At 39.9% G+C, this 14082-nt stretch overlaps 1 protein-coding gene across 4 annotated transcripts in view; it reads left to right on the top strand.

Moving 5' to 3' along the window:
• Positions 1-14082, top strand: part of APP (amyloid beta precursor protein) — a 145782-nt gene that overhangs the window by 78326 nt on the left and 53374 nt on the right. For all 4 annotated transcript variants that reach the window (XM_081908000.1, XM_081908002.1, XM_081907999.1 and 1 more), the window contains exons 4-6: positions 4876-4988; positions 6764-6957; positions 12029-12231. In XM_081908000.1, the coding sequence (XP_081764126.1) occupies positions 4876-4988; positions 6764-6957; positions 12029-12231 (510 nt within the window). The remainder of the gene's footprint in view (positions 1-4875; positions 4989-6763; positions 6958-12028; positions 12232-14082) is intronic.

Here is a 14082-nt window from a genome sequence, read left to right on the forward strand (position 1 = left end):
ACTATATATAGCAATATGCAAACAGCATTCAGTTGTTTCTGTTTTAAATTGCTAAGTGATCCATGTGGCTGCTTATAATATTTTCCTGTGTATCTTAATTACGTTTCATGTTTTTGTCAATTTAGCTAATTTGAGAGAAATGTATATTGTTGAATTATGCATTAAAATGGATCCAGTGGTGTATATGGGGCCTGACAACATTATCTACAGTTGACTGGCTACACGTCCTTTAATATCATTAATATTGTCTCTGAGCGTCTTCTAAAATAAACACTGAGTCAAAAGCATACTTCCAACCATATGTATCCTTTGAAAGAAAGTCTTGCAGGCGAGTCCATGCCAATAGTATTACATCCTTCCCACAAAAAACCCAAATGTTTGGAGGTGGAGGGATTCCTTCTGCTTCAGAAAAGGAGTGCTGCTTTATCCTTCCTTTTCAGTTACATGCTTCAGGCCAAAGAGCAGAAAGAGTCCCAGCCTATTTTTAAAAATGCAATAAAAACCAGCAAACGCTCTTCAAAATGGCCACTCTTTCGTTCAAGCTGTGGTGAACTGGAGAGCACAGAGTTACAGTGGTACCTCTGGATGTGAACGGGATCCGTTCTGGAGCCCCGTTCGTATCCTGAAGCGAACACAACCTGCGTCTGTGTGGGTTGCGATTTGCTGCTTCCGCACATGCGCGTGATGTCATTTTGAGCATCTGCGCATGCGTGAGTGGCGAAACCCGGAAGTAACACCTTCCGTTACTTCTGGGTTGCTGCGGAGCGTAACCTGAAAATGCTCAACCTGAAGCATATTTAACCCAAGGTATGACTGTATACCTTAACTCTCTGGCCAGCTTCCCAGTTCTTTCCATAGAGTTCATAAACTATGTAGAATTAATATCAATCCCATTGTTTTAAGTAGCTTACTATGGTAACCTTAATATTCTCTTACAGAGAGAACAAAAGCCAGCTCCAGAATCCATAGGGAGCCACAAGTTGCCTAAATTTGGCAGTGTGAATGACCCTAAGGTGCTGGTTTATAATTAAGAAGTGAATTTGGTTTAATAAATTGGGCAATGCATTTATTTTTATTTATTAAAATTATTATAGATTGCGCTTTCCTGTAAACTTTTGTAGAGCAGTATGAAATTTAATAGTGAATTGCAGGTCCTCAATGAGGGCTGAAAAACTGAGCCTCAATCTTGGCAAGACAAAGGCTGTGTGGGTGAGTGGTTGTATCCAGGTAGCTGGTAAGCTGCTTGCCTGAGCGGCAGCGAGTCAGACTCTCTCCGCATAGCTAAGGGTGCTTCTGGGTCCAGCTCTTGTCATTGGAAGAACAAGTATTCTTGGTGGCCCAGAGTGCCTTTTACCAGCCAGGGGTGATAAGGACAGTGATAGCCATTCCTGGATAGCTTGACCACAGTTGTCCATGCAATAACAGAAACAACAATAATTTTATTATTTGTACCTCGCCCATCCGATTGGGTTGTTCCAGCCACTCTGGGCAGCTTCCAGCATATACAAAAACGTAATAAAACATTAAACATTAAAAACTTCACTGTACAGGGCTGCCTTCCGATGTCTTCTAAAGGTTGTATAGTTACTTATCTTTTTGACATCTGGCGCGACTACCGAGAAGACCGTCTACCTGGTTCCCTGTAGCTTCACTTCTCACAGTGAGGGAGCTGTCAAAAGCCTCTTGGTGCTGTATTTCAGTGTCCGGGCTGGAAAGATGAGGGTGAAGATGCTCCTTCAAATATACAGATCATCAGTAACCTCAAAGTGGGATTGGTATGAACATAAAAGTACTACAGTTCCCAAGGCACAAAATAATTGCGCTTGAGTGTTTGGAAAATGTAACAAAACCTCTGAAGCTGTTTTAGTTTACTTGAAACATTATATATTTGCTTTTAGCTTATTTGTTGTCTAATGGCAGAAAAGTATTGTAAAATATATTTCTGTCAGCATGTGCCCACAAGAGAAGCTTGTCATGTTACAGATTGCATAGTCAGCCCTGAAAAGCATAATATGCTAGTGGCTTTAGGGAGAAATGCTTCTGAACTCCTCACAGCCAAGCTGATAGAGATGAGAGAAGCAGGAGCTGATAAACCCAAGGCTGCTTCTTGTAATGTTAAACCGTAGTTAAGCCTTATGTCTTAATCAGGCCTTTGTTGAGAAACAGTGGCCTGACGAAGTCATTGATTGCTAACAGTTATAGGACTACTTATAGAAAATGGGAATGCCTCTTAGCAGAGAGAACGTTTTTGTTAATGGTTTCACAAGACCACTTATTTTATACCTAAATCAATAAGTTGATTCTGATGTAATTCCCTATCATTACAAGTCAACACTTCAAAATAAATGAATTTTGATCTTATTCAGCTGTCAATAACTAGGACTCCAATCCAAACACAACCTGAAGTACATAGAAGCACACCGATGATCGTAAAATAATCAAAATGCCCTGCATAATCAGTTGATGCTGTGGTACGGCTGCAAGAATACAAAGACTTTTGGGTTAAACACAACTTTTATTCAGGCAGAATAGAAAGCTGCATGTAAAAATTTCACAAGGCTGGCTAGACACAAATGAAAAATGAAACTATTTTAGTCTGCCACCCATGTGTCACATCTGCATGCAAAATCAGGAGTTTGGGAGATCAGATGCTAACTTGCTGTATTTTATGCTCCAGACGAGTTAAAGGAGAAGTTAGTGGTGATGCAGATATTTAAGCAATTGGAATTGAGACTAAGAATATAAAAATGCAATGCCAAGAATTGGAACAAGTCAGGACCACACCCAAAAGGTTTAAAACAAATTTCATAAGAACAAATAATGGTTAATTTAAACAGGAAGTGGATGCTTTTAGTCTCTTTCTCTGGAGTGTACAAAAGTCGAAGGACAGATAATAATGGAAGATTTTTTATTTTTATTTTATCTTGTGACCATGCCAGAGAGGAGGAAAAACTGAGTTCACATAATTCTAAATGGTAGGTTAATATTGCATCCAAATGAGGCCAATGTGACTAGGTGGAAATGAATATAGTTGAAATCAGAATGTGGCATCCCACACAATATGAATAATAGGTGTACGTAACGCTGCATAAGGAGGTGTGGATTACAGTTATGTCATGTTCTTACTGCCTAACCTCAAATGCTCGTGTAGATAGTGTATTTTCTTCATGTAAACTTTCTATAAGCCTGTTTCTTCACTATTTATCGCTTGGATAATTAAGATGGCTCACAAATGCCAAACTTGCCAGAGAATGACAGCAGTTGTCAGGTAATAAATCATACTGCTTATCAATGAATAATCTCTACAACTGCAAAGCAAACTAAACATTTCTTCCCAGGTGATATATTGGCATTGTTATAGTTAAGTATGTGGATCTCTTTTGGCCATTTAAAAATGCAGTGCTCAAGAGAGGGCTTCAGTCTTACCACACTCTGGAGCTGGGAGCCATACTTTTGCACTGAAGTGTTTCTTGTTGTGCATAGACAGTAAATGTGTCTCCACCCCCATCGTCCAGCCCAGACACTGAGGTCCAGTTCCAAGGGCCTTCTGGCGGTTCCCTCGCTGCGAGAAGTGAGATTACAGGGAACCAGGCAGAGGGCCTTCTCGGTAGTGACGCCTGCCCTGTGGAATGCCCTCCCAGCAGATGTCAAGGCAATAAGCAACTATTTTACTTTTAAAAGACAACAGAAGACGGCCCTGTTTAGGGCAGTTTTTAATGTTTGCTGCTGTATTATTTTTAATATTCGGTTGGAGGCTGCCCAGAGTGGCTGGGGAAACTCAGCCAGATGGGCAGGGTATAAATAATAAATTATTATTAATTATTGTATTATAAATGGTTCATCAAGAAACATACTGATGAGAGCTAAATCATATCAGTCTCCTGTTAGGGTCTGTGTTGTGTGTTCCAGTGTTCCTGGTGATGGAAAGAGAGTTCTGCTCACAGAATAACCCCTCCCCTTTCATGAGCAAAACTTATCCCATCAGTTGTAGAAGCAATTTGTTTTGGTCCATCTCAGTGTTTGTTTGAAAGTGCGCCTGCAAGCCTTTTTCATGACAAGAAAAGTATTAAATTAAGATGCTTAGAATTGACTACCCTTGCATAAAACCAGTTATAGGCAAACCCGTATCCTGGGTTTTTATAATTTACCCATTTTGCTAATTTTTTATTGCTTGGTTCCATTTGAAATGGTTTTACATGTTTTTATAATGGATTTATTTTTATAATTGTGCATTTTATTATTCTAACTTGTTCTGGGTCCTTTTGATGGTGGGCGGGTGAGAAATCTTATCTGACTTGGCATTAGACAATATGAGTTTTCCCATCGTTTTGATTCCTGTATTAATCAGATCGTATTTTCATCATTTTTAATGTATAGTGAAAGGGATGGCTTCAGCCAACTAATCTTAAAGTAGGGATATTGGATCCACCATCCATTAGGGCTGTGTATTCCACTGTGTTCTGGTCACACAAGGTCAAAAGAACCAAATGTGATAACCTGAAAGTACCAGTTTTCATTTTAGAACAGTCAAATTTCTTACCCTTTGGGCACAAAGATAAGCGAGTTGGGGATGTTTCATAAGTGAGGCTTGTAAGTAGTGGCACTGCAGAAGCAAAAGAGATACCATGCCATTAGATGTGTGTATTTAAAGCACAGGCACTATGCAATAATATCACAAATTGAAATCTACTTAATTCAGTAAGGATTTATTTTTTATTTTTTAAATCTGGCTGTTAATTAAGGTGTGAGTTGGCCCACAGGGAACATTTTCTTCCCAGTACCAGTTTGTAAGATGTCTGCTTGTAAGCTGTTGCTCTGAAAAGCATCCATTCAAGGTGATAATAAAATGAAGATGTCACGTAATTTTTCTTTCAGTTGGAGAATTCGTGAGTGATGCTCTTCTGGTGCCAGATAAGTGCAAGTTCCTTCACCAGGAAAGGATGGATATTTGTGAAACTCACCTGCACTGGCACACAGTAGCTAAGGAGGTATGTTTATAATCAGTACCTTGAAGCTTATTTGATGTTTCTCTTATGAATAAAAATAAGTGCAATAAGATATTATGGGGAAAAGGGGAATGTGTGGTTATATTCCTATCTATTGTTTTGTAAGCCTGTGGGCACAGCTGAGTGTTCATCTTTATTGCCTGAAGCCTTAATTGGGAGCCAAATATTTTAATTTTTCAGTTATATTCCATGTCAGATTTTAGTGGCTTTGACAAACACTTGGAAAATCTTACGGAAAATAAAATCACAGTTCAGTGCTACCAGCTCAGAACAGTTGCCAAACAAATTGCAAAGGCCAGCAAAATACTCTGGGAACAACTTATACAAGACAAACAACAAAACATAATGAATTTCTGTGGCTCCTGTGTTTAGGTTCACTCTAAAGGTGCTGCAGCAGTAAATTATTACTGATGACCTACAGTCCATTCTTGAGAGTAATGGCACCTTGAAGGATATAACAGGCAGCCTACTGAGAGCTCTTGAAACTACTGCAAATAAATTGCAGAAGGGACAAGATCCTCGAGAAACCAAAATATCAGTTATGCCCTTTGATTAGCATTGGCTACATCATTCTAACAATGCCATTTACAATATTCAAGGTTCTTGCATCTTATCAGTGTTGTCCAGCTATAGTCTGCATAAGCCAGAGCAGTTTCTGTTCAAGAAAAAACATTCTGTTTAAGAAAAACATCAGGCGCGAAAAGAATCGGAATACAATCAACTTATGGAGGAACACGTTTTAACCTACCTGGCCATCAAGGACCTCAAAGTGGTTATCTTCAAACAAATTAATTCAGGTGGAAAATGAGGTGGCAGAATAATAATAAAAACAATAGGTAATTGTGTAATCTGATGTCTGAGCAGGCACCATGGATTCCTTTTTTTATGTTAAAAGCATGGAGAACTTAAGAATAAGTAAATAAAACTGCTGTTCTTCTATGCTTGTTGTTGCTTGTTTTCAACATCTGGAAAAGTGGACTGTGTAGTCTACTGTCTTAAACTAAAAAGTCCATTTTAATGGACCAAACATCTTTTTTTTAACAAACAAACAAACCCACCGTCCTTGATTCCACAAGTGAGAATACAACGGGGATTTTCAGTGATGGTCCAAATTTGAATTCCACTCCTACCCCACCTGATTTGTGTATATTTGCTGTTTGTAGTTCTTATCTAATTCTGTCAGTGAGAAATATTGCAGGTTTAAATCATGGAAGGGGAACTTTTAAACATCTTAAGGCCACTTGTCCCATTTTTAATTCCTTTCACAAGTGGGTGCTTTCTTTATCTGTGAATATCTGAAGGCACATCCGTATATTTTGGAGAGTGCTGTGTCAGGTTGACTTCCAAGTGCTCTTGACTTCAAGATTATATCTGCAATGCACCATCTACCTGCTTAGAAGATACAAATGCAAATTATGTTATATTCTGTGTGGTTTATCTGTAATTCTTTAACATGGGAATGTCGTCTTGATAAAACCTTTATATATTAGTATTCATTTACGCCTTGTGGTTCTCACTGAATGTCAGTGAAGTAAGAGTTACTCTTCACCATTGCATGGAGCCACCACAATGTAGAGCAAATTCCTGGGCTTCTGTGTGATTATTGCTCTAAGGTTTGAATTGGTGCTAAGAGTTGAATTAATGCTAAGTGTACACGCTGAATCAATTTGTTAGCCATTCTCTAATAAATATTTTAAATAGCTTCTTTCTCATGTAACCATATATTCTATCTCTCCCTCCCCCCATTTTGTTTTTAGTCCTGTAGCGAAAAGGGCATGAATCTGCATGACTACGGTATGCTGTTACCGTGTGGGATTGACAAGTTCCGGGGTGTGGAGTTTGTTTGCTGCCCGGTAGCAGACGAAAGTGACAACATAGATTCAGCTGACGCTGAAGAAGATGACTCTGATGTTTGGTGGGGAGGAGCCGATGCAGATTATGCAGATGGCAGGTAAGGCCGCTACTCCTGCCATCATTAGGCAGTTTATTAAGCCAAGATGTTCTTTTGAAGAAAAAGTTTGCATGAGAAACTTCAGCAGAGGAATCCTTTGCTGAAAGTCTTTGACTGAAAGATTGTGATCTTTTAATGACAAACATGCAGCTCAGTCCACAGCATGTTTACTTGGAAGTAAGTAGATTGTTCAGTGGAATTGGCAACGCATAGAATTCTTGTCTTTAAGTGAATTTTGAACTGTATTCATGTTGCTGATGTAATGCTTGAAGTGACTTAGTTCTACATTGTTGCTTCATGCCAAGTCATCAGATGTTTGGAGAAGGGGTAATTGATTCTAGATACAACCCTACTAAGGGTTGCACTGTGGGTTAAACCACAGAGCCTAGGACTTGCCGATCAGAAGGTCGGTGGTTTGAATCCCCATGACGGGGTGAGCTCCTGTTGCTCGGTCCCTGCTCCTGCCAACCTAGCAGTTCGAAAGTGCAAGTAGATAAATAGGTATCACTCTGGCGGGAAGGTAAAGGGCGTTTCCGTGTGCTGCTCTGGTTCGCCAGAAGCGGCTTAGTCATGCTGGCCACATGACCCGGAAGCTGAACGCCAGCTCCCTCGGCCAGTAAAGCAAGATGAGTGCCACAACCCCAGAGTCGGCCACAACTGGACCTAATGGTCAGAGGTCCCTTTACCTTTATTTACAACCCTACTACTTCCAGCTCAATAGCTGTTTCTTAGAGAGTCGTTGCATCTTATTTATTTCTATTTATTTCATAAAATTTATACACTACTTGATTGCAAAAAAAACCCCTCAAAGCGGTTTACAGAAAACCTATCACTTTTTGCTGTCTGGTTTAAAATATATTCCAATTACAGTCATACCTTGGGTTGAATGTGTTTCAGGATGAGCGTGTTCGAGTTGCGCTCCGCGACAACCCGGAAGTAATGTAGCGTGTTACTTCCAGGTTTCGCCGCTTGCGCATGCCCAGACGCTCAAAATGACATCATGCGCATGCACAGAAACGCCGAAACGTGACCTGCAGACGCGTGGGTACGGGTTACGTTTGCTTCTAGATGCGAATGGGGCTCTGGAATGGATCCCGTTTGCATCTAGAGGTACCACTGTACTAAGCTGCAAAAACCTTTCTCACCCTGATAGCTAACTTAGAAAAAAGAACTTTGAAGGAACATACTGCTTTAGGATTTATTTTTTGTTAAGCTGACAGGGTTTTTTTTTAAAAAAAACAAACAAACACAGATTCTAACCTCTGTTCATAATGGAATCTTAAACTACAATTCATTAGGTTTGGATTTTAGCTTCAGTACAGCGAATTGTCATTAGCCAGACAAATGTGGTCAAGCTCTTAAATTTGACATTTTGTTTGTGTTTGATCTGCACATTTGGAGAAATTGTTTCGGGGTTTGCTTCTAAGAAACAGAAATTGGGCTTGAATTGACGAATGATAAAGGGCTTTGATTCCCTGTGCTGTGCTATATTCTTCTGAACATGCTGTTAGAGACGAGTTGCTTGGCTATATTATATGGCTCTTTCAGTGTGACGTAGCACAAGGGATGTTGTGATGGTAGTTTATTTCTTAAAGATGCTAAAAGGAATGCTCTCGTGGAATGTTTATAAGAACGTTACCTTGATTTGTGTCTATGCTTCATCATCTCAGAGGTTGAAAAATAGACTTTTACTCAAGTGTGGACTTTATATTTGCACTGCAGTCCTCAGTTACAGCAAGATATTTTAAGAGATCTGAGTTTTATGTCCTGTCTGGTGTTAGATGTTTGATGTTATATTTAACAGTGTTTAGCTCTGGTGGCTTGATACTTAAGATAATGTTTACCTCATGTCCTTCAATCTTGCTATCGTTTGCTTTACACTCCCACTAGAAAATTATATTTGCAGACTGGGGAAAGTTCTGGAAAGAGTTATCAGAATGATTGGGGAAGGTTTCATTTCTGGAATTATAAATTCCTCAGTCATAAATTCCTCATGGTGTGTTTGTAGAGACGAACAGGAACTCCTTCCCACCCCAATCTCAGGAGAAAAGTTGAAGCTCTGATGAGTGAATTAAGTCACCTGACATAGCAACCCCTGATGATTTTCAAAACTGGCCTAATCCATTTATAGACCCCTCTTGGTAATTTAATAGACCATATAATTCATTTTATGTAGCTTACTGCTGCTGTATTTATTCCCCTCCCTTTTTCTTTGGCTTTCAAATTCAGTGCCAGGAAAACAGAGAAATGCAAGTTACTGGATCCGTCAGCAAGAGTGGGGGCAAGCATGGCCAGCTCTGCTCACCTCTCGTTGCTGCTTTCTGGCTTCCTGTGCCATTTGGAAGCCTAAAAAGATCAGCATTGATCTTGCATATATTGGTTGCTTAGAGGTTTGTGTGGTATGAGAAGTGGGAATGGTTTTATTGCAGGCTAGCAAATGAGGCCCATAAGTTGCATCTGGCCTGCTCGGACTTTTCCTCCAGTGTGTGCAGCCCCACATCCCCACAGTCTCCAGTTTACTCACAGGCTAATCATTCCTGAGGTGATTGTGAGGGAAGACTTCTCTGAAGCAAAAAAACTCCTCCCAAAAACAAAACTGGATAGGGCCAAGCTGGATAGGGTCCATTGTCATTACATTGCTGATACTTGAGATTCCTTCTTATTTCCCCTCAAGAATGAGGAGAGCATTTGCCCTGTGCATCATTTAATACGTTTAATAGGCTTTGGAAAACTAATTACTAGCACCAGCAGGTTGAGCCAGTTTACTGTAAACTAGATGTGGTTGCCTGCGACTCTTAATCCAAGCTCTGATTATTATCTGCTGGAGAGTGAATACTTAGAGATAGCTGCCAAAGGAATTTATCTCCAGATGAAGCACTTAACAGAGCAATTGAAACCCCCAATCTGCCTTAGTGGAGGGGATTTGGAGTTGACTTCGCCAGTAGAGGGTCTTTGCCACCACAGAGATCCCACTGTACCTGCTGAAAGCATGAAAAACATCGGTGAAAGCTACCAGCCAGTGTGAACCCCCTCCCCAACAAAAACCCCCACAGGGCATTACTGGGTTGGAACTGTACTGGTTTATGTATGTACGGGAAGTAGCTGTTGCAGTAGCTGAGAAATCTCATAGAAGAAGGATGCACAAATTTGGTTTACTTCAAAAGAAGAAGTGCCACCATGTAAGTTTAGGTTAGTATTCTCCCGTATGAATGCTCACTGCCGCACCATTTAAGGACCAATAGATTTACCTCTAATGGATTGTGTCCTGTGCCATTATGCATTTGAGAGTATATCTGAATAAGCTGCTTTTGAAAGGAAGCACGCAAAGATGCTATATTTGGAGTAGTCCTCTCCAGTTTTTCTAAATGCACAAATGTTAACTGAGTAAACAAGAAGATAATGTGTTATTATTTCAGATGCACATAAGCTGACAGATAACATAGACACATCAGTGGACTTAGAGATGCACCTAATGGCTTGGGTAATACAATTACCCTAAAGATCTGAGTCCTGGGATGATGGGCATTAGGAATCTTGGAAAACCTGGTAATGCTTCCTGTATATTTGTCCAGGTGTCTCTTCTCTGCAGACCCCCCCCCCCTTTTTTAAAATAATCGAGCAGTTTTATCTAAAAGCCCATCTTCTGTTTCAATATAAATAATATTTATAGCTTAACTGGATTTTGTATGTTAAAAATGCAAACATTCTGGCTTCCTGGCTTAGTGGCAAGTCAGAGCTGTTTCCTTAAGAGCAGGTGCCTGTTCTAGCCCTATTGTTGCCAGCCAGGGTAAATAATAGTGAGGCAGATAGACCAATGGTCAGCTTCCTTCTTAATTCTGAACGATTTTCTCTCTCCATTGTGGCCTTATATGAGATCATATAATTCCCACCCCCCTCTCTCTCTTCCATAACTACTGGCTTATTATTTATGGTACTGATGTCTAACTTCTGTGTTATCTATTTCTTTGTGGGTTGCAAAACCTGACCCCTTTGAGGGTGGGTCTGGGCTCTCTTAATAAATGTGCCGCTACTTAGTGACAATGGTGAAGTTCAAAATACGGTACATCTTTGTCGAGCTAGTCATGTTCAGATGTATGTCAAAGCAAGTGTGATTTACCCCCAAAGTTCTTTTCCACCTGGAATCATGATTCTGCTTGCTAACAAAGCAGCATGCTTATAATGTTTAGTTCATTTTTTGGCGAAAACGTATTTTGCTGTTGTTGTTTTTGCTGATTTTGATATGAAAGTATAAAGAACCTATGATCCTCCAAATGTTATCTCACTATCTCTGTCATGCTGTCCAGGCCTGATGTAAGTTGGAGCCCAATAGCCTCCTGAAGGTTGTAGGTTCCCCATTCCTGATGTAGCACTGTCCTCCTTTTCCCAATTTAGTGCAATGATAGAGAATCTGCCTTGTACTCAGAGGTTCCAGGCTTCCTCCTTGGTGTCTGCAGGTAGGGCTGGGAAAAGCTCCTATCTGAATTCCTGGCGAACTGCTGCCAGTTAAAGTAGACAATACACAGAGGGACCCAGTGGTCTATCTCTGTGTAAGTCAGTTTCCAGTGTTCCTCCATTCTGTTTACATACCTTCCTATGCTGAAATTGCCTGTAAAAGGCATGAGTACAACAAACACAAGGTGGTTGTATGGAATGAGCAGGATTTTTACATGAGAACAATTTAACAGAACCCCAACTGCAAAGCATTTGCCTGGCTCATTTAGTTAGTTAGAAACAAATTCACTTTTGTAAATACCATTTTATGTAACTTTCGTTGTGTGTAGCACAATGAACTTTCTGACCTGGCCAGATGTTTTACAAATGTTCAGCCTCCCCAAACACAAAGCAGTGATTTCCAAACCTTAAGCAGAGGTCATAGAGTCAGCCATGCAATGGGAGGTCACGTAGTCTAGCATGGCTATTATTACACATTAAGTTCTTTTCTCAGTGTAGAAAAGTTCTTTTCTTTTCTCAGTGATCAGTTTAATAAAGGCTGTATCTCCATAAAGCTGTGAATTAATTGCTTTAAAAAACATATTGTGAGGAGTTTAACAGAATCCATTGCTGTTCGCAGTTATGACAAGATAGCAGAAGAACAGTTGACAGAGGAAGAGGACATTACAGATGTGGAGGATGAAAATGCTGATGACGACGATGAAGATGGTGATGAAGCTGAAGAAGAGGGAGATGATCAGTTTCAGGAAGCCACCGAACGAACAACCAGTATCGCCACCACCACTACCACAACTACAGAGTCTGTAGAAGAGGTTGTTCGAGGTAAGCTGTTATTTATAGAGCATGAGGTCTAAGGAACTGATCTTCACAGTGTGCATATGCCCATTACTGCAAAAAATGTTCCAAACAGCAAAATATTCCAAGTTGCTATACCAATCATGCTTTTCCATTGTGATTTGCCAAATTTGCGTGCTACTCCCTGCCCCCTTTTGCTCCCCTCAGAATCCCAGTAACAACCTAAATCATGTTTTGATGATTGTCATCTCTGTGTGCATGGATAAAAAGTGATTTAAAATAGATATGAACTTTTAATTTAAAATAGCGTCAACCATGTGGTGAACAGTTTTAGTAAGGTATGAGATGGGAAAGGATGCATGTCAAGAGGGGGTTTGCTTGCTGGGTCATCAGCTTATATTAAGAATGAAAAATGTTCTTGGGGGTAACAAAAATAGATTGGTGGTTTAATTACTCTCTCCCCTCCCCCAACCTTTCTTAAGCTATCATCATTTAGAAGCCAGAAGATGGTACAAATTTAGATTTACAGGATATAGTGAGAAACAAGTATAGGATACAAGAATGGCCGTGGTGTTTATTTTGTTAGCAGAATATGAATAGCACTTAATTGTAAAAAATAATTAAAAAAAATCTTGGGGGATTTACACTTCATAGGATGCTTAGAAAGTTGAAGAAGCATGGATATTTTCCACAACAGAATAACCTATTCTGTGTTCTGGAGTATTTATGAGAGAGGGATGAACACATATGTAGAAATGAGAGCTTTCAGTACTATTATTATTTTGTTAGTCACATTTATCTCTTTCCTTTCCTTCAAGTAGCTCAGGTGTGGGGACCCTTTGCCCCCCCCCATCCTGCAGATGTTGCTGAACTACAGCTTCCACCAACCCTGGTCTTTGGCCATGCTTGCTGAGACAGATGGGACTTGTGTTTATCAACATCTTGAGGGCAAAAGCACACCAGAGAGAGCTCAAGGCAGCATACAGACTCCTCCTCTCCTTCCTTTTCCTTGTTGGCTTTAACCATGATTTCTCTTTGCACCTGTATCAATGGTAATCATGGTTCGTGCTACCTAAGAACTCAAGTGTTTTAGTTGCTTTTGAATATGTTTCCTATAGATGTTTTGCTGTGTTGTGTATTATTACATTGTACTGCATTGTTATTAACCGCCTTGAGTACATAATTGGAGAAGAGCAGAGATACAAATTGGCATGACAAATAAATTACCAGGTTCCATAGTGTTGTCAAACAAGATTCAAGACTGAAGTTAGCATTGATGCAGGTGTGCTGATAAATCACAACTAGTGTGGAGAAAGGAAGGAGTCGATAAATCAATTCTGGGGAATGGAGGAAGACATTTCTGAGTCTGGTCTATTCCCAGTCACTTAGCCAAGGTTTTGAGCTTAGCAACATTACCTCTGCACTAGGCCAATTAAATAAAGCAGTGATGGGAAAGTAGCTTACAACAAGTATGCTTTGAATAGAGGAGATCCTAATTGCATTTTAGTTGAAATGTGGAAAAACGATCAAATAAGTATTACTTATTCAGACCTCTTTTATTACTTCTATGTGTATTGAACCATCTGGTGGCTAGCAGAACATTCCATGGAACTCCTCATTTGCTTTGCTGGTGGATATATATTTTTATCCTACTTTTAAACTCCAAATGCAGCAAAAGCTGTATTTGGCCAGTGATCAGGCTAAGGACCTGACATAAACAAAAATATATTCCATTAGGACAGATGCAGATTTCCTGCAAAAGGACATTCAGCACCTTGGGGGTCAAAACAGAGAAAGTGCTTTCCCTCATTCCCATCAAAAAGTTGTTTTAGAGAGTGGAAAACACAGTTGTATGTGTCGCCCATACAGTCTCTCTTC

Source organism: Podarcis melisellensis, assembly GCF_964234715.1.
Source record: "Podarcis melisellensis genome assembly, chromosome: 4".
In the NCBI taxonomy this organism is placed as follows: domain Eukaryota; kingdom Metazoa; phylum Chordata; class Lepidosauria; order Squamata; family Lacertidae; genus Podarcis; species Podarcis melisellensis.